At 43.5% G+C, this 27428-nt stretch overlaps 1 protein-coding gene and 1 long non-coding RNA gene across 2 annotated transcripts in view; both read right to left on the reverse strand.

Annotated features, from left to right (window-relative positions):
• The window catches only part of LOC115254715 (uncharacterized), a 30059-nt gene extending 4074 nt beyond the window's left edge, over positions 1-25985 (reverse strand). The window contains exon 1 of the mRNA XM_062850909.1: positions 25647-25985. Within this exon, the coding sequence (XP_062706893.1) occupies positions 25647-25814 (168 nt within the window). The 5' untranslated portion in view covers positions 25815-25985. The remainder of the gene's footprint in view (positions 1-25646) is intronic.
• The window catches only part of LOC134287857 (uncharacterized), a 134417-nt gene that overhangs the window by 103993 nt on the left and 2996 nt on the right, over positions 1-27428 (reverse strand). The gene's annotated exons all lie outside the window — the stretch shown is intronic.

Here is a 27428-nt window from a genome sequence, read left to right on the forward strand (position 1 = left end):
TTTTTGGACAATGGCACTTGCTGTTGCATCTCTCTGCAGTTCGTCGACTTCGATAAAATCCGAGTAATGGTCTACAGTAATTAGGTACACGTGTTTCTTGCCGCCAATCTGTAGTTCGCACAGATCCATACTAACTTTTTGGAATGGAAAGCAAGGAATCTGGTGAGTTTGCATTGATTGATGTTGTTGGTTTGGTGAATACTTGATGCAAATATCACAATTTTGGATGCTTTCTTTTATGTCACGGTTGATTCCCGGCCAGAACACTGTATCTCGAGCCAGCTTTGTTGTTGACTCTATACCGGAATGAGATGCATGAAGACGTCTTAACACCTCTGGTCTGATACTCGCAGGCACCAAAATCCGATCATTTCGATAGACGATCCCGTTTCGAGTGCTCAAATCCGCTCTGTGTTTCCAGAATACCCGGACCCGTTCTGGTACTTCACTAAGGTTGCTGGGCCAACCCTCGACAATTGCACGGATGATCCATTGGATGTCCAAGTCCTGTGATGATTCCTTGCGTATTTGGTCCAGTCGATAATCCGAAATGGGGACGTAGTCCATCACACATATTTTTTCGAGCTCTTCAAGTGTGAAGTCCATATCCATAGTGTAGATGTCGTAGATATCTTGCTTCGTGTCGTCACCATCAGCAAGAGCTGCTCTCGAAAGCATATCTGCAATGATGACTTCTTGTCCTGGTTTGAACTGCAAAGTAACTTTGTACCTCTGAAGAGCAAGTAACATTCGCTGTAATCTCATCGGAGCTTCAGTCAACGGCCTCTTGAAAATCCTTACCAGGGGTTGATGGTCCGTTTGCACCGTAACCTGCTTCCCAATGATGTAGAATTCGAACTTACGACATGCGAAAAGTATTGCCAACATCTCCTTTTCGATTTGCGCATATCGTCTTTCAGTCGGCGTGAGGGACTTCGAACTGTAGCAAACCGGTTGTCCATCTTGTAGGAGGACAGCTCCTAAACCTACGCTGCTGCTGTCGCACTGAATGGTCACGTTCTTCTTTGCATCGAAGTATTTTAGTACTGGTGCCTTCGTCACCAGCGCCTTCAAACTGTCAAATGCTTTTTGGTGTTCCGGTTCCCATTTCCATGGTTCGTTCTTCTTGGTCAGGCGTCTTAATGGTTCTGCCACTGTTGCCAGTTTCGGCAGGTAGCTTGTAAGGTAGGTCACCATTCCCAAAAACCGAAGAAGTGCGGGCTGGTCCTTTGGTTCTTCCATTGCAGTGATACTGCGAATTTTTTCGTGATCTGGTTGAACGCCGTCCGAAGTCAATATGTGACCGAAAAACTTAACTGTGGGTTGGCATAGACGAATCTTGTCCTTGTTGAGCTTGATGTTCCTAGCAACCATCCTTTCCATTAAGGCTTGCAGATTTCGGTTATGATCCCTCATTGCTTCCTGGACTGTTTCTCCACATCCAAAGATTAGAATGTCATCAGCCAATGCTCTTACGCCCTTTAGACCGTGAACCGCTTCGTGCAACTTTCGTTGGAAAATTTCTGGTGCAGGCGAGATTCCAAATGGCATCCTTAACCACCGGTAACGCCCAAATGGAGTCCAGAAGGTGGTTAGCTTTGAGCTCTCGTCGTCCAATTTTACCTGCCAAAAACCAGATTTAGCATCAACTGTGCTGAAAATTTTTGCATTTGCGAGTTCTGGCAATAGTTCATTAATGGTGGGGATAGGGTAATGCGGTCTTTTAAGGGCCATGTTTAGTAAAATTGGATCGATACAAATTCGGATTTTATCATTCCGTTTCACGAGTACAAGGTTACTCACCCAATCTGTGGGTTCATCTACCCTGATGACAATCTGCATCTTTTCCATTTCGTCCAGTTGCTGTTTAAGCTCGTCCCTCAGCGTAACTGGAATTCGGCGAGCAGTCTGCACAGTAGGCCTAATTGAAGAATCTACCTCCAGGTGCACGTCTCCTTCGATCCTGCCTAAGCCTTCGAAAACCGTCGGAAATCGGGAAATGATGTTGCTGGCTTCCGTTTGCTGTTCACTCAAGGACATGCACAGCTTAATCAGCTCCAGTTTCAGACACGTATACTTGGATAGTATCGGCATCTGAGCAAACGGTACTACGTTGAACACTGCTTTGTACGGTTTTCCTTTGTGCTGCACATCTACGGTAATTTTCCCCACCGTGTTAATATAAGAACCTCCAAATCCCTTCAAAACACTTTCGCTTTCATCCAGTACGACGGACTTCACGTTCAAAATTTCCAACAGCGACGGTAGGCCTACTACGTTACAAGTGGCTCCGGTATCCAAAATACACTTGACCTGCTTAGGTTTACAGTCACTACCGCGGAAGATTAGCTCAGCTTTCAAGAAACCTGCATGTTCCTGTTCCACACTATACAGGTACTCGATTGAGTCCACCACTTCTTCTTTCACATCTTCATCTTCACTATTTTCTTCGGACTCTTCTTCATCTATTGTATGCACTTTCTTGTTGAACCGATCACTTTTTTTCTTCCTGCTCAGCATATCACTCTTCTTCTTCTTTTCCAAATCTTCCCGTTTCCTCCAGCACATGACTTCATAGTGATTTCGCTGTTTGCAATAGCGGCATTCACTGCCCTGTGCAGGGCAATCGGCCAAACGAGTATGGTACTCGTTCCCACAGTAAGAGCACAGTTTCGACTTAATGTTTTTTCTGAACACTTTATTCACGACGTATTTTTCTTCCACCCATTTGTTTTTCTCGAGCTCAGCTCTTGTTGCTTCCTCCGACATACATTGATCGATAACTTGTTTTGCGGTGAGCTCTGGTTTGTCAATGAACGATTTTTTCAACCGGGTATCGCTCAGACCAGCCACAATTATGTCACGAAGCATTTCTTCTTCCATGTTTCCCCAATTACACTCCTTAACGAGCGCCCTGGCTCGATTGATGAATTGAGACACCGTTTCACCATCACCGATATCACTAGACACTTGCTGTTTGCACTGCAAAAACTCATATCGAGCGAGTTTGACGTTTCTTTTGGGCACCATGTATTTTCGCAAAGATTCCAAGCAAGCGGCTACGGTATTCTCTTCTGCCGGCGCCAGTGGCCAGTTCTTGAAAATCTTCCTGGCTTCCAGTCCAAGAGCTGCTTTGAACGTGGCTATCTTCACCCTTTCTTCTCGGTGTTCCAGGCCCGAAGCGATCAAATAGATTTCGAATCCTTCTACAAAATCCTCTACATTCTGGCGAACATTGCCAGACAGAGACAGCGGCTCGGGAAAAGGTACACTACTGTTTATCACTTTTGCTACAGCGGCACTAGCGGCAGCCGCTGCGATAGCACTCGTTGAGGTTAGGTTCAGGAGTTTGCTCTCTCCATCACCGAGTCCGCCGACGGCGCCAGCGTCTGACCCGTCATCGGAATCCATTTTGGTGGGCAATGTTTTCCCACGGTATAATTTAGTTTTTTCACTTTTCCGCTGTTACGGCATAACTTTTACTCAGCTGTTACTATTTTATCAGTTTACACGCGTGAGCATCGAACTTCTACGCTAAATTTACTATTCTGATACCATGTTTCGTTATAGTTTCGGATCGAATCCAAACATGTTCGCACTTGGTGTGTAGTGCATCAGACTGATGCTTTTATTCTCTATCCGTGTTGCCAGATTTATTACAAGATTTCAAGATAGTTAAACTCAAGGTAATAATGTAACAACTTTCCTATCAGGCAATTCTCTCATCTTATGTTTGTCTCCAAAACCTTGAATTGAAGTTAACGAACATTGCATCACTAGGCTCGAATTCCCATATAATGTGATTATTTATTCGCACTACAACCAGGGATGACATGCTCCTCAGTGTGAGTGCAAATGTGCGCGGTTTTAATATGAAGAATCTTCAAAGAAGATAAGCTGCATTGTGCACATTTTCAGTACCAACACCTTTTAGCATGATCCGCCAAGGATTCGACGCATTACCCGTGTCAACATCGAAGCTCTATCAGTGCAGAAGATAGAAACAGCCGTCCGTAGCATGAAATTGAACAGGGCCCCGGGGGTCGATCGCATATCAGCCGAGATGCTCAACGATAACCCCGTAGTATCTGCACAACTGCTGCATCAATTAGTCTGCAACATATGGGAAACCGCGACATTTCCGGTCGACTGGATGCAAGGCGTTTTAGTAAAGATGGCCAAAAAGGGTGACCCAAGGGGGGTCGCTGAGCACATCTTTACTTGCGCCAATTATTTTCAGTGTGCCACCAGGTATTGAATTGTGCCTCAGTGTGCCCCAAAGTGCCACTGCTTGATTATTCAGATTTTGCTTGGCAACTACCAAGACAACCAACTGTTTGTTTTCATTTTGCAGGTCAAATGCACATGGTTGCCTAGTTTTTTCACCCAAACTCAAGTGTCAAAATTGTGCCTCAGAGTGCCTCGATGTGCCACACAGCGTATAAGACGGTGTGCTTGGCACCTCTTGGCACAATGTTCCAAGCGACTAGCCCCTTGGGGTGACCTGAATGTATGCGATAATTGGCGGGGTATCATGTTGCTGTGCATCGTTCTCAAAGTCCTCTGCAAAGTGATCCTTAACCGGATACAGGAGAAGATTGACGCTCTTCACCGGCGGCAGCAAGCAGGAATCCGTGCCGGACGATCCTGTGTGGACCATATTGTCACGCTCCGTATCATCTTGAAGCAAAACAATGAATTCCAAGAATCTCTCCACGTGGTGTTCATTGATTGCGAAAAAACTCGACCGTCTCAAGTATGATAACATGTGGAAAGCCCTCAGGCGCAAGGGTGTAAGCAAATCATCGCACAGTGGGCAGAAACGGGCCTGTAATCGGACTTATTTAGAAGCCGCTGGTTTTGAAACTCCATCTGATGCATTTCCCATGGAAAATGGGCCGATAAATCGAATGGTGATGGTTTCATCCTGTGCAGACCTCGGGAAGGGGTTCATTTTGCCCCATTTTACCCTAAATCAGCCATTTTCAATGGGTATACTTCCATAACTCTACACGCCGCTGATTTTTTTGTATATAAATTGACGAATATGATATTATTATGTTTACAGGATTGACTGATAAAGGCTTCATGCAGTGCTGAGCCTTATAAGTGACCCATTTTGCCCTATTTCACCCTATATTTATTGTTTTAATGAATATATGCTTGTAACTTCAATTCATTCAGAGTTTTTAGTACATGAATGAAGAAATTTCATGCTATCATATCTACAAAATTGAATGACGATGCCATCATGCTATGCTCAGTCCAAGAAGTGGCATATTTTACCCCATTTCACCCTATATTCGAAATATTGATGATTATAACGTCTATATCTTCAATTGCTCCAATAATTTAGGCTTATAATTGGACAATTAAGATGTAACCAGCTGTACAGTATTGAATGACGATGGGGCCATGCTGTGACAAGTCTGAGTATTGGCCCATTTTACCCCATTTCACCCTATATAAGTTATATCGCAAACAGATCTCTATAATTTAGTTTGCTGCAGAATATTTTACTAACTAATCGACAAATTTTATGTTATCATCTGTTCTGAATATAATGATAGTGATGGCATGCAGTGCTGAGTTCAACAAATAGTCCATTTTACCCTACTTTACTCTATATTTATAATTAAAATGAAAATATTCCCCTAAATCCGATTCTGATGATATTTTTGTAAAGTGAAGTACAAAATTGATGTTTTTATCTTTACAGAATTAGATGGTGATGATGGAATGCAATGCTGAGTTCAAAAAGTGTTCCATTTTACCCTATTCCACCCTACATTAACAATTTTAGTAAAAATATCGCTCTAAATCAAATTCTGATACGTTTTATATAGTATTGTTCAAATTTGGCGTAATGCTCTACAGAATAGCTTCCAGGGAAATTTTGTAAAGAATTCCGGGGAATCCTAATATTCTTATGTTTACAGAATAGACTGACGAAGCGTTCATGCAGTGCTGAGCCTTATAAGTGACTCATTTTACCCTATTTCACCCTATATTTTTTGTTTTAATGACCATATGCCTGTAGCTTCAGTTTATTCAGTTTTTCTTGTACATGAATGAAGAAATTCCATACTACCTTATCTTCAAAATTGAATAACAATGACATCATGCTATGCTTAATTGGAGTATATTACCCCATTTTACCCTATATTAGTAATATAAGTGTATATAACGTATAGTGCTTCAAATTCTGCAATAATACAAGTTTATGGTTGAACAAGTAATGTGTAATCAGCTCTACAGCATTTTATAATAATGGAGCCATGCTGTCACATGTCTTAGTAATTGCCCATTTTACCCCATTTCACCCAATCTTAGTTATTTCGCAAACAGATCTCTATAAATTTGTTTTATAGAATTTTTACAAAGTAATCGACAAATTTAGAATCTTGACAGGGATTCCAGGTGAATCCTACAGGGATTTTTGACAGGGATTTCTGGGAAATTCGGATAGGATTCCCACTGAAATTCCTGTCAGGATTCCTGCCTGGTTTCTGCTAGAATTCCTGCCAGTATACCGCTAGAATTTCTGCCAGGATTCTGCTGGGATTATTGTCAAGAATCCCGTGAAATTCCTGTCAGAATTCTACTGAAATTCCTGTTCTGACTTTCTTGGAACTTCTGTCAGGATTATTGTCAGGTTTCCTTCGGAATTCCTGTTAGCATTCCCACGGATAAAAAGATAAAAACATCCAGTTTGTACAATACTATACAAAAAATCCTCAGCATGGGATTTAGGGGATATTTCCATTAAAATTATAAATATAGAGTTGTGTACTATTTCGTGCCATATTAGCTCCCCATTTCGTTACTACCATTCAATTCAGATAACATCAAATTTGTCGATTACTTTGTAAAAATTCTATAAAACGAATTTATAGAGATCTGGATGCAAAATAACTAAGATAGGGTGAAATGGGGTAAAATGGGCAATTACTTAGACATGTCTCGCGTTTAGTATCATACAGGCGTATCTACAATGATCGATTTCTCTTCGTCGGTTTTCTCTTCGCATTATTTCGGAAAATACGACCAATATTCGGGTTATCTCTCGGTGTATTTCGGTGAAGGACGACTAGGACTAGCATCTAAAACAACAAAAACAATCAAAAATGATTTGCAGGCCAAGTTATTAGCCGAAGAGAAAATCGACGAAGAGAAATCGATCATTGTAGATACGCCCGTATGATACTGAGCGCGAGATGTGACAGCATGGCTCCATTATTAAAAAATGCTGTAGAGCTGATTACACATTACTTGTCCAACCATAAACTTAAATTATTGCAGAATTTGAAGCACTATACGTTATATACATTAATATTACTAATATAGGGTAAAATGGGGTAATATACTCCAATTAGGCATAGCATGATGTCATTGTTATTCAATTTTGAAGACAAGGTAGTATGGAATTTCTTCATTCATGTACAAGAAAAACTGAATAAACTGAAGCTACAGGCATATGTTCATTAAAACAAAAAATATAGGGTGAAATAGGGTAAAATGAGTCACTTATAAGGCTCAGCACTGCATGAACGCTTCGTCAGTCTATTCTGTAAACATAAGAATATTAGGATTCCCCGGAATTCTTTACAAAATTTCCCTGGAAGCTATTCTGTAGAGCATTACGCCAAATTTGAACAATACTATATAAAACGTATCAGAATTTGATTTAGAGCGATATTTTTACTAAAATTGTTAATGTAGGGTGGAATAGGGTAAAATGGAACACTTTTTGAACTCAGCATTGCATTCCATCACCACCCCCGAATAAACCGATATGATACATCAATTTAACAGTGTATCATTTTCTGATCATATGTATTATCGTATACTGGATGATAAATCGATGACAAGACAAATCATATTGATGATTGCAGTTATCATTTTTGGTGTTTTGATGATAGACCGAATGGGTTGTTAAGTATCGTTACCATTCAAAAATGCCATTTTTCTCGAACAAAATTTTTGTGGAATTATACATGTTATGATCAGTTTATCATCAACGTTATGATACAGCGAATGATAAAAACAAAATGGAAATATTTCATCGAATCTGCTTTGCCGACTGAGAAAAAAGCACACCCCTGCGGGCATTTTTCGGACACTGTCAAATTTGTCTACGATTGTGTGAATAATTGTTTACTTCCGAAGTGTTTTTTTTGTAATTATTTTGTTGAATCGGGAATCGAACCGTGTGATTTCCAAGCTTCCACTGCTCCTCGCACGGTGTTTACTCGCTACTCCAAACAGAATTAGTGCTCGCGGGTGGCTCAAATGTATAAATGTTCTTCATCTGAAGATGCGAAAAGGTAACATTGCACATGAGAAGTTGCGGAAGGAAAATCCCCAAGAGTAAGAACACTTCGAAGTGTTGTGCCCAGTATCAACGACCGATCTTCTTTTTGGCATTTTGCATACTACAGTAGACGTTCGCTCGGTGCAAACGGTTTAACTGCAATGCTTTTTAACTGCAAGTCCGCTAAGTGCAACAATTTTGCAGTTATCGCACCGCTATCTGTCAAAAACTAAACGTCATCAGAGTGGCGATGTTCTTCAGATGCATTATAATTGCATTGCAATGTTTTTGAGTGCATTCTGGCTGCGTCCAACAGCAATTGACAACTGTTTGACGGCTGTCAGTCGTTGCAGTTAGCGAATTTCATTCGGTAACTGAAACGTAAACATGTTGCACTTATCGAACGTCTACTGTATAGCAGCCGGCAAAGGTAAGCTTTCATGAGAATTTGCCAAGAAACTTGCAATAGTTAATCCATGGCTGCTGCTGGCATTGAATCAGTTTTTTTCTACAGAGTGCTCTTTGCTGGACACTTCTAGAGATGAGAATTACTGGATTCCATCGCTAACAATGACACATTTACACAAGCATTTACACCGAGATTCGCACAAATGGGTTGATTTCCCACTCCAAAAGGATTGCAATGCTTGTGCATCGAAAAAAAGCATCTTTTGCTTACCGAGCGTACAAACCCATATTATTAAAAATAATTAATGTACTATTGGATGTATCATCATTATAAATGTTATGATTCCTGAAACATATTGAATAATGCCAATTTTTTTTGCCCTAATCATCCAATCATTAAACTATTATAACTTTTATAATAATCATTCCACGAACAAATACCGTATGATATGAACGATTTCATCAATCGTATTTTTCTATGCGGGCCATCCAATTCTGTAAAGATAAAAACATCAATTTTGTACTTCACTTTACAAAAATATTATCAGAATCGGATTTAGGGGAATATTTTCATTTTAATTATAAATATAGGGTAAAGTAGGGTAAAATGGACTATTTCTTGAACTCAGCACTGCATGCCATCACTATCACTATATTCAGAATAGATGATAACATAAAATTTGTCGATTAGTTAGTAAAATATTCTGAAGCAAACTAAATTATAGAGATCTGTTTGCGATATAACTTATATAGGGTGAAATGGGGTAAAATGGGCCAATACTCAGACTTGTCACAGCATGGCCCCGTCGTCATTCAATACTGCAGAGCTGGTTACATCTTAATTGTCCAATTATAAGCTTAAATTATTGGAGCAATTGAAGATATAGACGTTATAATCATCCATATTTCGAATATAGGGTGAAATGGGGTAAAATACGCCACTACTTGGACTGAGCATAGCATGATGGCATCGTCATTCAATTTTGTAGATATGATAGCATGAAATTTCTTCATTCATGTACTAAAAAATCTAAATGAATTGAAGTTACAAGCATATATTCATTAAAACAATAAATATAGGGTGAAATAGGGCAAAATGGGTCACTTATAAGGCTCAGCACTGCATGAAATCATTATCAGTCAATTCTGTAAACATAATAATATCATATTCGTCAATTTATATACAAAAAATCAGCGGCGTGTAGAGTTATGGAAGTATACCCATTGAAAACGGCTGATTTAGGGTAAAATGGGGCAAAATGAACCCCTTCCCGAGGTCTGCACAGCATGAAACCATCACCATTCGATTTATCGGCCCATTTTCCATGGGAAATGCATCAGTTGGAGTTTCAAAACCAGCGGTTTCTAAATAAGTCCGATTACAGGCCCGTTTCTGCCCACTGTGCATCGGTTTCATTGAAGCACAGTATAGGGCATTTTCATGCAGAGTACTGCGCAACGGTGTCTTGTCCGATACCATCCGGGTCGTTGCTGGAGTGAGGCAAGGATGTATCCCATTACCGCTACTGTTCTTCATCGTAATCAACGAGATCCTGGTAGGTGCGATTGATCGTGAACCAAATCGTGGGTTGCTGTGGCAGCCCATTACCATGGAGCACCTAGATGACTTTGAATTGGCTGAAGACGTTGCCCTCCTAGCGGCGCTCTGATATGCAGAGCAAGCTCGATGATCTTGCCAATCACTCCTCAGCGGCAGGTCTTATCATCAACGTCAACAAAACCAATCGCCCAGGATAGAAATCTTCCAATTCGGTCCTCTGCACCACCGTGAGTGCTCAAGACTGAAAGTAGTAAGTTAATATTAAAGCTGCTATCAAAAAACTGCTTTCGATAATTGGTTTATCGCTGCGAAGACTACTGGTTACACCAACACGGCTTACTTACCTTACCAATCAGACTAAGGCCGGGGTGGCCTCTGCTGTACATAGTAGCCGCCTCCATTCCACTCGGTCCATGGCTGTTTGTCTCCAGTTCCGCACTCTGCGTAGGGTCCGCAGATCGTCCTCCACTTGGTCGACCTACCTAGCTCGCTGCGCTCCACGTCTTCTTGTACCGGTCGGATGACTCTCGAGAACCATTTTAGTCGGGTTGCTATCCGACATCCTGATGACGTGACCCGCCCACCGTAGCCTCCCGATTTTCGCGGTATGGACGATGGTTGGTTCTCCCAGCAGCTGATGCAGCTCGTGGTTCATTCGCCTTCTCCAAGTCCCGTCTTCCATCTGCACTCCGCCGTAGATGGTACACAACACTTTCCGTTCGAAAACTCCAAGGGCGCGTTGGTCCTCTGCACGTAGGGTCCATGTCTCGTGCCCATAGAGTACGACCGGTCTAATCAACGTTTTGTAGATGGTTAACTTCGTGTTACGGCGAACTTTATTCGATCGTAGAGTTCTGCGGAGTCCAAAGTAGGCACGATTTCCTGCCACAATGCGCCTCTGAATTTCTCTGCTGGTGTCGTTGTCGGCGGTCACCAGTGAGCCCAGTACACGAATTCTTAAACCGCCTCGATTTCATCACCGTCGATATGAATTCGGGGTGGCGGGCGCGGTGATTCCTCCCTGGAGCCCTTTGCCATCATGTACTTTGTCTTCGACACATTAATGACTAATCCGATTCGCCTGGCTTCACTCTTTAGTTGGATGTACGTTTCCGCCATCGTCTCAAATTTACGAGCAATAATATCAATATCATCGGCAAAACCAAGCAGCTGAACGGACTTCGTGAAAATCGTCCCACTCGTGTTTATCCCCGCTCTCCTTTTTACACCCTCTAAAGCAATATTGAACAGCAAGCACGGAAGACCATCACCTTGCCGTAACCCTCTGCGAGATTCGAAGGGACTCGAGAGTGTCCCTGATACTCGAACTACGCACATCACTCGATCCATCGTCGCCTTGATCAATCGTATCAGTTTATCCGGGAATCCGTATTAGTGCATAATCTGCCATAGCTGTTCTCGATCGATTGTATCATACGCCGATTTGAAATCGATGAACAAGTGATGTGTGAACACGTTGTATTCGCGGCATTTCTGCAACACCTGGCGGATGGCGAACATCTGGTCCGTTGTAGCGCGTTCATCCATAAATCTAGCCTGATATTGCCCCACGAACTCTCTTGCAATCGGTGAAAGTCGGCGGCATAAAATTTGAGAGAGTATCTTGTAGGCAGCGCTCAGTAGTGTGATCGCGCGGTAGTTCCCGCAATCCAACTTGTCGCCCTTTTTGTGCACATCCCATCTAGATGGGACACACGATACCTTCCATCCATTCCTCCGGTAATACTTCCTCCTCCCAAATCTTGGAAATGACCCAGTGTAGTGCTCTCACCAGTGCTTCTCCACCGTATTTTAGAAGCTCGCTTGGTAGTTGATCTGCTCCAGCGGCTTTGTTGTTTTTCAACCGGCCAACCTCCTCCTCAATCTCTTGGAGGTCAGGGACCGGAAGTCTTTCGTCCTGTGCACATACTCCTAGATCTGTTACCACGCCACCTTCGATACTTGCAACTACGTCGCCATTGAAGTGCTCATCGTAATGCTGCCGCCACCTCTCGACCACCTCACGCTCGCTCGTGAGAATATTCCCGTGGTTGTCTCGGCACATGTCGGCTTGTGGCACAAAGCCTCTGCGCGAGCGGTTCAGCTTCTCCTAGAACTTAGCGCGGTACAGCTTTTCCATCGCTTCGCGATCTCGTTCTTCCTGCTGGCGCTTCTTCATCCGGAAGACTGAGTTCTGCCTGTTCCGCGCCTGTTTGTAACGTGCCTCATTCGCTCTCGTACGGTGTTGCAGCATTCTCGCCCATGCTGCATTCTTCTCGTTTTTCAACTGTTCACATTCGCCGTCGTACCAGTCGTTTCTGTGATTCGGAGTAACGAAGCCTAGTGCTGTAGCCGAGGTACTACCTATGGCGGATCGAATGTCCCTCCAGCCATCTTCAAGTGTAGCTGCGCCAAGCTGCTCTTCCGTTGGTAGGGCCACTGCTAACTGCTGCGCGTAGTCTTGAGCCACTTCTACGTTACGAAGTTGCTCGATATTGAGCCGCGGCGTTCGACTTCGACGCGTGTTGATAACTGTCGAAAGTTTTGAGCGCATGCATACAGCGACTAAGTAGTGATCCGAATCTATATCGCAGTGCGATGTTGCGGATGTTGGTTATATGTATACGAGAAGAATTTAGCGTCGATTAGAACGTGGTCGATTTGGTTTTCTGTTTGATGGTCGGGTGATCTCCAGGTGGCTTTGTGGATATCTTTGAGGGGGGAGAAGGTGCTTCGGACTACCATACCACGGGAGGCTGCAAAGTTTACACATCGCTGGCCGTTATCATTCGATACGGCGTGCAGGCTGTTTCGCCCGATTACCGGTCTGTACATTTCCTCCCCTCCTACCTGCGCGTTCATGTCGCCGACAACGATTTTCACGTCACGTGGCGAGCAACCATCGTATGTTTGCTCTAACTGCTTCGTGGTCGTGCGGCTAGTGTCACCAAGCATTTAGTCGCATCGTACTAAGGAGCGCGGGTTTGATTCCCGCCGCAGCTGTCAGGAAAAGTTTTCGGCTGTGCCACTGGACGTTGCATGCTAGTCCGTTGTCTAGTGTCGGGCTTCCTTCAAAGAGCGAAAAGCTCACTGAAAGCATTAAACATGTCCGTGTCTTTTTTTTTTTTTTTTTAACTGCGCGTAGAACGCTTCTTTCTCGTCATCGGGTCTCCCTTCGTGTGGGCAGTGGACGTTAATGATGCTGTAGTTGAAGAAACGGCCCTTAACTCTCAACATGCACATCCTTGCGTTGATCGGCTGCCACCCGATCACACGTTGTCGCATCTTGCCCAACACTATAAATCCTGTTCCCAGTTCATTGGTGGTGCCACAGCTTTGGTAGAAGGTAGCCGCTCGATGCCCGCTTTTCCACACTTTCTGTCCAGTCCAACAAAGTTCCTGCAACGCCACGATGTCGAAGTTGCGGGGATGTAGTTCGTCGTAGATTATCCTGTCACATCCTGCGAAACCTAGTGACTTGCAATTCCATGTTCCAAGTTTCCAATCGTAGTCCTTATTTCGTCGCGTGGGTCTTTGCCGATTGTATCGAGTCGTATTTTCTCCTATGTTATTCGCAATGGGGATTTTTACGGGTGGCTTATTGGGCCTACGCCAACACTCCTGTCTCGCCGGAGGGCCATCGTGCCAGTTCTGTTTAACGTCCCAACCTATACTGGGACGACCACGCTGATGGGGCTACCACCTTGGATTTAGCTGGGCGTGGTGCAGCGTTTCTTACTCAGTCGCTGGATGCCAGAACAGACGCTGTTTGAGCCGCACCTCCTTGGTGAACAGACACTCGGATCGTACCTCCTCAATCTAGCTGAAGTCAGAAGAACAACAGTGCCCAGGCTGCACTACCAGCTAAGCACACAACTCTTAGCTGGCGGTCTTTGTCATCACTTGACCCGTGGAAGCATGAGGTAGGAACTTGTGAGGACCAGAGCTATGTTGGACGCTCTCCTTATCGACTCACCGTTTTGCAGCCCTACCCCAACACGGGCCAAGTGGATAAAAGACTAGTGTACGAACCGCCAGCTGCGTACCGTGTTAGGAACCCCTGTAATGGTAGCTAGATGTAGAGGGAATGAGAATAGATTTCTTTTCGTGATTTGCATATTGCCTGCTAGATCGGGTGACAATAGACAGACGATCGACGAATGATAGCGAGTGGATGTGATATAGCGTGGTCATATAGTGCTCGAGATAATTTGCGGATAATATAGTTGAATTCTACTGTTTTTCGGTGATTTAAAGAAGGCCTGAGAATATTTGGAGTTGAGTTTTGTGACCAACATTGTACGTAAAGAAATTCCTATATGTTGCATTATACTAAACCGATCCTTAATTTGATAGATTTGTCACCGGTGGGAACACAATAGCCCTATTGAATTATAATTGCGTTGCCCGTGTGTATGAATCAATACGTAAGTCGGTCGGGGCTTGCCTGATAGTTATGTAAGAAGCTTACTGATGTTGAATATGTGCTTTAGGTTCGTAGAGAGATTGTGGGCTGTTTGTCAGGAGCTGCTGGGCTGAACGAGTTATCTTGTAGAACGGTCTATAGGAAAAACTAAAATTGTAAGAAACCTGTTTAATAATGAATTACGAAATCACTAAATATAATGATTTTTTCAGCTTTGAGCGTATCATCAGTAAACGCTACAGAGAGGTTTTTCGTACAAATCCGAACATTTACTCAAAGAATTTTAATCTTTGTTCGGAACCTCACAAGATGTCCCGCCCAGCACCTTTGGATGATACCTACTGCGTGTGCGAGCTATGCCAGTTGTCCCCATCTATCGATCGTGGAATGGTTGCCTGCGACGAGTGCGGTAAATGGTTTCATTATTCCTGTGCGAATGTGGACGACACTATTAAGGACCAACCGTGGTGCTGCAAGCTTTGCCTGGCGATGAGGTCCCAGCGGCACAGAGGAACTAGCACAGTGTCATCCAGGAGAAAGAAGGCAAAGGAATTAGAACTCAGGCGCTTGGACGAGGAGTATGCTATGCAGCAGGAGTATATGCGAAGAAGATATGACGTAATGGCTTCGTATATCGACGAATCCGATGATGATGAGGAGGAAAGCGTTCAAAACTCGAAGGTGAGCAACGTTAGTCGGACCAGACAGTGGATCGATAAGCAAATAGAGGTAAAGGGAGGAGCGAAAGCCTTCGAGACCTACGGTATGCAAGCGATCCCAGTAGCTGGACCAAGCCACGTTGGCTTGCAAGGGGACTGTTTTCCAGGAACTCCACCCGGTCGTCCTGATTCCCGTGTTCTACCCCGACATCATAACATTCCGCCAGCAGCAGTAGTACACGATAGACAACAAACGTACCATGTTCCGTCACTACCGGAACTCCAGCCGCTAGGGAGTACCATGAATTCGTACGGGCTGGGGATGGTCTCTAGCGTAGCTCGATCCCAGGAACCTCTGGATGACCGAGACCACAGAGCGTCATCGTTCGCACCTCATGGCGTTGCTACATTTCGAAATATAGCGGGACCAAGAATGGCAAATTCCGTCAATATGAACGCGAATTTTGAACGGAATGAAAGACAGCGGCAACCAGCATCAGTACCGCCGTCAATGCTCGGAGAATTCCCGGTGTGTGGACCATCACCAGCTCAAATAGCCGCTAGACAGGTCTGGCCGAAAAAGCTGCCAACATTTTCCGGAGCAGTCGAAGAATGGCCCATATTCATAAGCTCATACGAGAACTCAAATACAGCGTGTGGGTTTTCAGACGTAGAAAACCTGATCAGGTTACAAGAAAGTCTGAAGGGTCCGGCACTTGAGACCGTACGAAGCAGATTGGTCCTACCTGCGAACGTGCCCAGAGTAGTAGACACACTGCGAAGAATCTATGGTAAACCGGAAGTGCTAATTAGATCATTGATTTCGAAGGTACGAAGCATCGAACCCCCAAAACAGGAAAGGCTGGACACTGTTATTAAGTTCGGAATGGCAGTCCAGCAACTATGTGATCATTTAGAAGCTGCGAATCAACTAGATCACCTAAGCAATCCGGTTCTGCTCCAAGAAATGGTGGATAAATTACCCACTAGTTTCAAGCTAGAGTGGGTTCGTTTCAAGAAGGTCGTACCGCATGTGTCGATTCGGACTTTCGGAGACTTCATGGAGCAGTTGATGGACGAGGCGAGTGAAGTCACTTTTGTGAACCCAACTATGGAGACAGCGGCGAAACAGGAAAGGAAGCCACCAAAAGAAAAAGGCTTTATCCACGCCCACAACGATGTAGCCGGTGTCAACGGAGACGACAAATCAAGGAGGTTTGCAACCCAAGCGTCGGAGGATAAACCGTGTGCGACGTGTTCGAAGGTCGGGCATCGTGCAAGGAATTGCGAAGACTTTAGAAAGCTATCTCTCGGTGAACGTCTGCGCCTGGTCGCTGACCGGAATCTTTGTACGCTGTGTCTCTACAATCATGGCACCATGCGATGTCGAAATAAGCTGCAGTGCAACGTTTCGGGATGTGGAGCAAAGCACCACCCCTTGCTGCATCGCGTAGAAAAGGCACCAGAAACGAGCTGCATGCTGCACCATAGGAAATCGAAGTCGTCGGTCATATTTCGAGTGGTACCAGTGATCTTGGTTAACGGGGCCAAGCAATTCCGAACTTACGCGTTCTTCGACGAGGGTTCATCCAGAACATTATTGGAAAAGGGAGTGGCTACCATGTTGGGTCTGAAAGGTGCGATAAGGCCACTGAACCTGACATGGACGTCTGGCGTGACTAGGACCGAGAAATCATCGATGTCGGTGAAATTGGCCATATCCGGCAAGGACGAGGTCGAACAGTATCAGCTGAATGAAGTACATACGGTGGATCGACTTAATTTGCCGCAGCAGACCGTGGACTTCGACGAACTGATGGAGAAGTTTGCACATCTACGGGGCATTGACATTGGGAACCAGGAAAGTGCCCAGCCGACTATTCTAATCGGACTGGATAACATGGACCTGATGGCGCCGATCGAATCGAGAATCGGCAATGAAGGCGAACCTATCGGCCTGCGGTGTAAACTCGGATGGACGATCTGTGGCCCGACTAGAGCGATTGCAGGTGAAGACTACTGCGGTGTTCATCAGTGCGACGTTGAAATGGATCAAGCTTTGAAGGATTATTTCACTATGGAGGAGGCCGGCGTCAACTGCCCCTACCGAGTAGAATCCGATGAAGATCGTCGGGCACGTGGGATCTTGGAACAAACTACCGTGAGAATTGGTCAAAGTTTCGAGACGGGTTTGCTCTGGAGAATAGATGACGTCAACATGCCCGACAGTTACCCGATGGCATACAGGCGACTACAGAGCTTGGAAAAGCGTTTTGCGAAAGAGCCAGGTTTGCAGGACAGGGTCAATACTGCTATTGAGGAGTTCGTCAGAAAGGGCTACGCGCACAAGGCGTCCTCCGAGGAATTGGCAGGCACCGAACCCGGTAAAATGTGGTACCTACCACTGAACGTGGTGGTGAACCCCAAAAAACCGGGGAAGATTCGTTTAACACTGGATGCGGCAGCGAAAGCAGGAGGCGTTTCCTTAAATGATATGCTGATCAAAGGACCGGATATGCTCGTTTCTTTACCAGTGATACTCAACCACTTTCGAGCACGGCGGATCGGCATAGGAGGAGACATAAGGGAAATGTTCTTGCAAATTCGGATGCGTGAGCAGGACAAACAGTTCCAGCGATTTTTGTTCAGGCGCGAGAAGAACAGCGCCCCTGACGTTTACATCATGGATGCCGTTATATTCGGAGCTAAATGTTCACCCTGCAATGCACATTTCACGAAAGATACCAACGCACTAGAGCACGCGAGTCGTTTCCCAGCCGCTGCAGACGCAATAATCAATCGACACTATGTCGATGATTATTTTGACAGCGCAGATGATGAAGATGAAGCGATTAAACGGGCTCTAGAAGTACGTCATGTCCATTCTCTGGGAGGATTCGAGATCCGAAGTTGGCTGAGCAACTCACCTAAAGTGCTGGAAGCTCTCGGAGATCATGAGGGAGTCGCCAAGACTCTCTGCTACGACAAGGCTGTGGGGTCTGAGCGAGTGCTAGGTCTACTCTGGAGACCTGATGAGGACGTCTTCTCATTCAATATGGAATTAATGACCAAACTGGATCCATATCTTATCGACGGAGTCCGCCCAACAAAGCGCATTCTTCTGAAGTGCGTAATGAGTTTCTTTGATCCCATTGGATTCCTCTCGCCGCTGCTGATTCATGGGAAAATTATTATTCAAGAAACTTGGAGGAGTAACATAGGATGGGATCAGCCCGTTACGGATGAGATCTTCAGGAAATGGCTAGACTGGACCAAAATGCTGCCGAGCATCGAATCGGTCAAAATCTCACGCTGTTTTTTCGGAAACGAATCTATTAGCAACGTCAGTGATATACAACTGCATATTTTCTCGGACGCAGGTGAGGATGCCTACGGTTGCGTAGCGTACCTTCGGTACACAGTAGGAGCTGATGTTCGGTGCTCTTTAATAGGATCTAAGTCTAAGGTGGCGCCGCTACAGTTAACATCAACACCTCGATTAGAACTACAGGCAGCTGTCATTGGAGCCCGAATGCTGAACACCCTATGCTCATCGTTGTGCGTGCCGATCCAACAGCGCTTTCTGTGGGTTGACTCCATGACCGTTTTATCGTGGATAAGATCCGATAGCCGGAAGTACAAGCCATACGTAGCACACCGTGTTGCAGAGATCCTTCACACAACGAACGCAGCGGACTGGAGGTACGTCCCGTCTAAGAAAAACGTAGCGGATGACATGACCAAGTGGGGCGACGGTACAACGTTGGACGCAGAGTGTAGGTGGTTTAAAGGACCATCATTTTTATTCGATGCAGTGGAGTCGTGGCCTGAACAACCAGGAACCAAACCCTTAGTCCCCGAAGAACTCCGAACCTGTTATCTGTTACATCATATCGTCCTGCCGGAACCAATCATAGACGTGACTCGAATTTCCAAGTGGCGAGTGCTACTCCGTACGGTGGCTTTGGTTTTTCGGTTTATCTCCAACTGTAGGCGAAGGGTGAAGAAGCTACCTATTGAAGCGATCAGTGGTGTTGAAGGAAGGCCTTCGACGATTCCAGCAGTGTGGGTGGTGATCCAACAGGAAGAACTGAATAAAGCTCAACGTGTCTTGTGGCGCATGGCTCAATCGGATTCTTTTGCGGATGAAGTGAAAGTGCTGATGAAGAACAAAGAACTTCCACCGAGTGAATGGCTCCATATCGAAAGATCTAGTCGTCTGTTTAGAACTTCGCCATTCATGGACCAGGACGGAGTGGTGAGAATGGAGGGAAGAACGGCAGCGGCCGAGTTCGCTGCAACCTGTACACGATTTCCAGTGATATTGGCTAGAGAACACCCGATTACAGCGAAGATAATTGAAGATTTCCATGTGCGATACGGCCATGCATCAAAGGAGACATTAGTGAACGAAGTGCGTCAGGCCTACTTCATCCCGAAATTGCGCACAGCGGTGGGGAAGGTGATCAACGGCTGCTTGGTATGTAGGCTGCGCAAGAGTAAACCGATTGTCCCACGAATGGCCCCACTACCGGTTCAACGAATGCAGCCGTTCATCAGAGCCTTCAGCTACGTGGGTTTGGATTACTTCGGGCCCATTGATGTGAGTATCGGCAGGAGAACTGAAAAGCGTTATGTAGCACTCTTCACATGCCTGGTAGTAAGAGCCGTGCACTGTGAAGTTGCTTTCAGTCTCAGTACTGAATCGTGTAAACTAGCCATCAGGCGTTTCATTCGACGACGTGGCTCCCCTGTGGAAATATTCAGCGACAATGGCACGAATTTCAAGGGAGCCAGCCGAGAATTAAGAGAAGAACTGAAGAAGATCGATGTGGACTGTGCCAACACGTTCACGGATGCAAGGACCAAATGGACCTTCAATCCCCCATCCGCTCCCCACATGGGCGGTGTGTGGGAGCGAATGGTGAGGTCTGTTAAAGACGCGATGGCTGTGCTGAATGACGGCCGAAAAACTAAACGATGAAATATTGATAACTACGTTGACTGAAGCTGAGTACCTGATCAACTCGCGCCCCTTGTTGTATTCTGGTACCGAGGATACAGAGCTAGACGCTATCACACCTAACCATTTCCTGTTTGGGAGCTCTTCTGGACAACATGAACCGTTCCAGACACCGATTTCACTGGCCGAAGAACTGAAGAGCAGTTATAAGCGTTCGCAAGCCTTAGCAAGGGAGCTTTGGACACGATGGTGCAAGGAGTACTTCCCAACTTTGAATCAGCGAAGTAAGTGGTATGCGGATAGTCGGGCTTTGAAAGTTGGGGATCTTGTCTTTATAATGGATACTAAGGACACCGCTGGAGTGCGCGGCATCGTAGACGAGGTTTTCACTGGATTGGACGGACGTGTTCGACAAGCCGTAGTTCGGACTAACTCAGGATGTTTCAGGAGACCCGTTTCAAAATTGGCGGTTCTTGAAATAGAGAATAATCCTGGTGAGGTTGTTGAGGAAAGATAGGACCAGGTTTATGGGCTGGGGAGTGTACGAACCGCCAGCTGCGTACCGTGTTAGGAACCCCTGTAATGGTAGCTAGATGTAGAGGGAATGAGAATAGATTTCTTTTCGTGATTTGCATATTGCCTGCTAGATCGGGTGACAATAGACAGACGATCGACGAATGATAGCGAGTGGATGTGATATAGCGTGGTCATATAGTGCTCGAGATAATTTGCGGATAATATAGTTGAATTCTACTGTTTTTCGGTGATTTAAAGAAGGCCTGAGAATATTTGGAGTTGAGTTTTGTGACCAACATTGTACGTAAAGAAATTCCTATATGTTGCATTATACTAAACCGATCCTTAATTTGATAGATTTGTCACCGGTGGGAACACAATAGCCCTATTGAATTATAATTGCGTTGCCCGTGTGTATGAATCACTACGTAAGTCGGTCGGGGCTTGCCTGATAGTTATGTAAGAAGCTTACTGATGTTGAATATGTGCTTTAGGTTCGTAGAGAGATTGTGGGCTGTTTGTCAGGAGCTGCTGGGCTGAACGAGTTATCTTGTAGAACGGTCTATAGGAAAAACTAAAATTGTAAGAAACCTGTTTAATAATGAATTACGAAATCACTAAATATAATGATTTTTTCAGCTTTGAGCGTATCATCAGTAAACGCTACAACTAATGTCGTTTTCGTTTTTGTGGCGGTGCTACACCGCTTCGTGCTACACTTTTCACTAAAAAACGAAAATTTTCGATGCAGTTGCATTGGTGTGTGTGAATAAAAACCAAACGGTGTGCACCCGCTACACTCTCGAATTTTTGAGTGCTGCACTATCTCGAGCGGTGCAGAAAAAGTGCTACACCGGTGCAGCACGAAAATGAAAAACGAACACTTTCGGTGCAAAAGTGCTACACCGGTGTACTGCCCCCACTCGCATATCAGTCCCATTTGACTTTCCATCACTTTTGAGTTAACGTAAGGAATCATCATCATTTTCAACGTACTTTCAAAACCCTTAATAAAAATTGCGGATTTTTATGTCAATGTGCGAAAAAAAAATACCAAATCATGAGCGTCCCATATTAAAAGTACCCGCATAACGGTCCCATCATGGATTTTTGTATCATGTAACACAAAACTGGACAATTTTTAAGTGATCCTAATATTTTTCACAGTTATGTATTCAGGTGCAAAGCAATCTGTGAAAGTTTCGAGATGATCCAAATATTTTTCAAGTTATGACGATTTTTAAAAGTTTTGCGTTTGTGTACGAATAGCTAATGACAAAAGACATCAAAGCTTCCGCTGAAAAATTAAAAGAAATGTATGGCTTGGAATCAAAAAAGACGATCCGTAATCCGTATTGAGAATAAACAAATCAAACAGTATAGTGGACCATCCCCTGTGCGAATACACAGGCCCGGATTTAAGGGGGGGGGGGGGTGTCAAAGGGTGCAAGTGCCCCGGCCCCCCCGATCAGGGGGGCCTCCCAAGAATCCCTGAGCACTATATATTTTGTTCACGAAACCATAAAAAATGAACATCAAAGACTATTATATTTAATGCAAGTTCTAGGTTGGTTATAATGGGGTTCTTCATCCATATACATAAATTCATAATCTGGAATCAAAATTCAAAATATCATAACTTTGAAACACTCGTGCTTTTTGCAGATTAGATTTGAAGTTTTTCTGGGATTTTTTTTCGGTATGAACTCCAAAATCATAAAACTGTTTTGTCGATTTATATTTTGAAGCAAAGACAATTGCTCTTTCGATTGAGTTAAAAACAATATTTCAATTACTTAACAATCCAACTGTTTGGAATTGAAGTGTTTTTCCAAAAATGACTACATATTTTGAGGGATAGGTTGTAATGCTTGATTGCAACAAATTCATCCCTACACACTTAGAATAAATTACAGTATTCGGTGAAAAAAATCACCGAAACTGGTCTGTGAACAAGCAAACTACAGCATTACGGCGAAATCGATTAAATTACAGGCGAAAATCGGTGAAATCTAAGAAATCACCGAAGAACCGGTGAAATCAGACACATTTACAGGAGATCTGTGAATATTTTACCGAACAGATCGGTGATGGGACTATTTTACCGTACTACTGTGAAATGCGTTTGACAGCCACGCCGGCAGCTTTGAGTATCAGTTCTATTAGAATTTGCGCATCATCTCCAAGCAAGACTGTCTTGTACAGTGGTAGCAAGTGTGGTTCCTGATCAGAAGGTTGTGTGGCCGATCCCATGATCGACCTTTTTATGAAAATAGTTTTTTTTGTGCTCGCATAAAATCACCGTAAATTTGTGAAAAAGTACCGTACGGTCGGTAATATTTACGGATCATTTGTAAAATTTACCGTACGTTCAGTGACTGTGACTGTTCATTCGTAAACAAACATACCGAACGATCTGCGATTTTTACGGTAAATTTGTAAAAAGTACCGAACGTTCCGGTAACTTTGACAGATGCATTTTCCTGAGATTCACAGTATGTTCGGTGATTTGAAAAATCACCGAACTTTTTACCGTACGTGCAGCTGTTGAGATTACGGTAAAATTTTACCGTAATCCGTCATTTTTTCTAAGTGTGTAGATAGGCATAATATAATACAACAATTTGGTGGAACGAAGTTTTTGTTTTATTTTGAAATACGCGAGTTTCTCTAAAACCCCTTGATAGTTCTTATTGAGTTCAGTAGATTTTTTTTTTCTGTGAGTTAAAGTTTCTACACAAGAACGTCTCTAAGGGTGTTAAAAGAAGTTTTGCGGAGTAACTTAAAAATCAGTCTATTGATTATACAATTACATTCTAAAAACAACTACTTAGTATCAATCTGCATCAGTTCATTGAGTACATTTGTTATCATGGGAAAAAAGAAGATAATGATTCCAGGAGATGTTTCGGAAATTCAAGGTAGTTTTGGAAATCTAATTTCCAAAAACGTGTCGGAGCTGAGGTTTACCATCTCTTTATTTTGAGTTTCACTTATGTTTTTGAGAATGTATAACTAAAGTTTCCCCTGTATCCTACCTTTTTTCTATCAGAATCTCGAAATACTCCATAGAATATTGCAATCCCAAATAAAATTTCACAATATGCCTAGGTATTGTCTATCCGGTTGGAATCAAGACCGACACTCAATCAAAAGTTGCCTTTTCTTAGTCTGCAAGTGTCGCAACTGTTTCGCATCTAGTGCGCTGTATTGCTGACAACAAAGGGAAGGATGCGCACTACTTCTGACATGATTAAAAAACGTCGCGAGTTGGGTCGCGTCGCGACTTGATTGTGCGAAGTCCGGTTTGGTGGCGGCCCGACAATATTATTATCAGAGAATGTTGTAAGTGGACATCTAAGGACCGATGGAGTTGGTGAATTGCGAAAAAAGCGTGGGGTGGGTGAGTGTTGGATTCAGGTTGGCTTTCTACTTCGCAGAGCCGTTACCTTTTCTATGGCAGTGTTGGTTAACGTACCCTGTCTAGCGAATTTAGGAAGACGTGGGTTCAATCCCCATCAGAACTACGTGGATTTTTTTCGCAATTTTTCCACTCAATTCGTCAATTTTCAGCATAAATTGTACCTATGAACTTCAGTCATTACGTACGTCTAATATACCATTTCGGTTGATTATCAGAAAAACAACAACGTTCGTGTTCGCAAAAAAAAAAGAAAAAAATAAAAATACGTACGATACACAACATTGAAGAAAAACAATATAAATCTTCAATACCTTGTTGTTGGGGGCCCACTTTATAGGGTTTGCCCCGGGCCCCCCGAAGCCAAAATCCACAAGCCAAAAGAATACAGGAATAGCTTTAAATCTATAATAAGAGAACCAATTGCCAATTATATCGAAAAGTCATTAATCCATATATTCAAGATTTTTGATACACGTGAAAAAGTTATCAAACAGATAGTACCGAAATTGGTGCATGCTAAAAACGGATTCCCACTGTAGATGTAGATCCAAGCCCCATGGAATTGGCTTTCAAGGGCAAAACAAAACATACTGTTACCCATCTTTGTTTCGGTAGCGCAACTACCGAACTGATGATGTTTACCTTTTTTTACATACCTATCAACATAATCTGTTGGGGGAATTATTTTATTTTTCCTACTTACAACCCACATCCGACAGTTTTTTTAAGTGGAAATGGTAGAACTTTCAATTCCCTCGGCCGCACGTACATTAGTTTTGCATTTTGTTCCACCATTTCCGTGAAAAATGAGATCCGGCTTGTGCAAGTGAGGAGTTGAGGTTAGAATTGTAGGATATTCGAGGTTAGATTTGCTATCCACTTCGCCTGAACGATTTTCAGACCCATAAATATCGTACTTCTAATTAGTTTTCACTGCCGTAAAAAATACTGTTATGCTCAGAATAAACAGTTATACCTTCGGATCACACTCATTTACTCGTAAATCTCAATCTGACTGTAAAAATAATGAATTTCTTTCCAATGTTTTGAAACCCCGAACGAATTTGACATTGCTTTCGGGAAGCATCATCACGACGACGACAACACTCCCAAGCGGTCGAATCGTCGTTTTGGGGGCGAATTACGATAAAACTTGGTTGATAAATAATTCACGAAAGAACACGAGTGAATCGTTTGAATCATGACTAAACCATGTATGAATGGCACCATTATATCAATGCATTGAAAATTAAAATGTGAATTTTTTTTTCAATTTTCTGCCTATACATTGGTATGTTAACACATGTGCTAAACGTTTAAAAAAAACGGTTGTCTATTTTGCAACAAAATCGGGCTACGGGTTCAAAGTACTTACCTTTATGCGCAAATATTTCCGAATCAGCGCTTTCAAGTTATCCGCTGTGGAGAGCTGGCACAACTTCCGAGGGGCACTCTGACAAAGGAAGCAACACTGATTTTGTTCTGATCCACCGTCAACGAGGTGCGCGTCCGCCCAACTGCGTTTAGCGCTTTGGTTTTCCATTGTCCGCGGAGAATTCGAATAAGGTTCACCATTCAGAAATGAAAGAAAAAGTGGAATTAATCGGGGCTCATTTTTTTTCTATGACTACTGCGAAAAAGGATTGATGTTCTTGATTCAGAATCAAGAATCGAACTGCAGCGTTTGTTTACGCAAGTTCTTGCCAGACCAAGAATGCTAAAAGTGGCTGCGTTCTCGGGGTGTTGGCCTTCCGGGAAAAATAAAAGAAACCTAACCGGGAATCGCATGAGCCTCTGCACGAATTTGCCCTGTCCTGCTCACTCCCACAGAAAATTTAAAAACACCGCGCACAGTAAAAGTCACATTTGACTTTTACTGTGCGAACTGTTTTCAAATTTTCTATGGGAGTGAGCAGTATGTCAGATTCGTGCAGAGGCTCATTGAATAAACTGCCGTGTGCAGCATTAGTTGTCCCATGTTGTATCGTTGTATGGGAATAGGGCACGATCGGTGAAGTACAGTAGACGTTCGCTCGGTTCAAACGGTTGACCTGCAATGCTTTTTAACTGCAAGTCCGCTAAGTGCAACAATTTTGCAGTTATCGCACCGCTATCTGTCAAAAACAAAAACGTCAACAGAGTTGCGATGTTTTTCGGATGCACTACAGCTGCATTGCGATGTTTTTGAGTGCATTCTCAAAAATCTAGGTGGCAATATAGTTGCCACTGCCCGTTTAGCCCAAAAACGCTGGTGGCAATATAGTTGCCACTGCCCGGTAACCCCAAAAACGAGCTTTTGAGGTGGCAATATAGTTGCCACTGCCCGTTTAGGCCACCAGCGCTGGTGGCAATATTCTTGCCACTGCCCGTTTAGGGTACTTTTCTTCTTTTGACTTCGACAAAAAGCTGGAAAAGAGATTTTAGAGTGGATTAGGGCTTAACCCATAATATAAACTATGTTGTTCAGCTCATGTTAACCCATAATTTGATTATTTCTTAAAATATTTACCAAATCTCAAATTTTTCAATAAGTTTGAGCTTATTTTCTTCAAGCGGTCAAATTTAGCCATTTTTGAGAACACAAATGACTCCCAAATTGTTTTTAAAGCTTTGTTTAGCACCAAAAAAATACCAGGTGTTGTTGGTAATCCCAATTTTGCGTAAACCAAAAAAAAAAAGTTCGAAATAAATTGTTGCAACACAGATAAAAATAAATCAGGCCAAACATGTCTAAAGGTCCTATCTGCAGAAGAGAGGCTCTCTTTGGTTTCCCTCTCTTTCGTTAATATCTCAGCTGTTTATTTGTATTATGATTGTCTCCTTGCATTGAACGATGGTCAAAACAATCGTCTTTTGATTTGTACTGCAAAAGTAGGTGAAAAGTGTACCATTACATTGTAATAATTGAAAGAGAAAGTGAACAAAGAGAGCCTCTCAATTGCAGATAGGACCTATTGAAATGTTTGGCCTGAAATACAAACAGTAGGTGGCAATATAGTTGCCACTGCCTTATAAAGGGTTAACAAATTTCAATCGGTAACTGAAACGTAAACATGCTGCACTTATCGAACGTCTACTGTATCAGAATCGAGTCACCCTATCATTTTTGTGACTGCATGTGATTCGGACGCAGCCACAAGAGTAACGTGTTTTATTT

The sequence above is a fragment of the Aedes albopictus genome, chromosome 2 (genome assembly GCF_035046485.1).
Source record: "Aedes albopictus strain Foshan chromosome 2, AalbF5, whole genome shotgun sequence".
NCBI classification, from domain to species: Eukaryota; Metazoa; Arthropoda; class Insecta; order Diptera; family Culicidae; genus Aedes; species Aedes albopictus.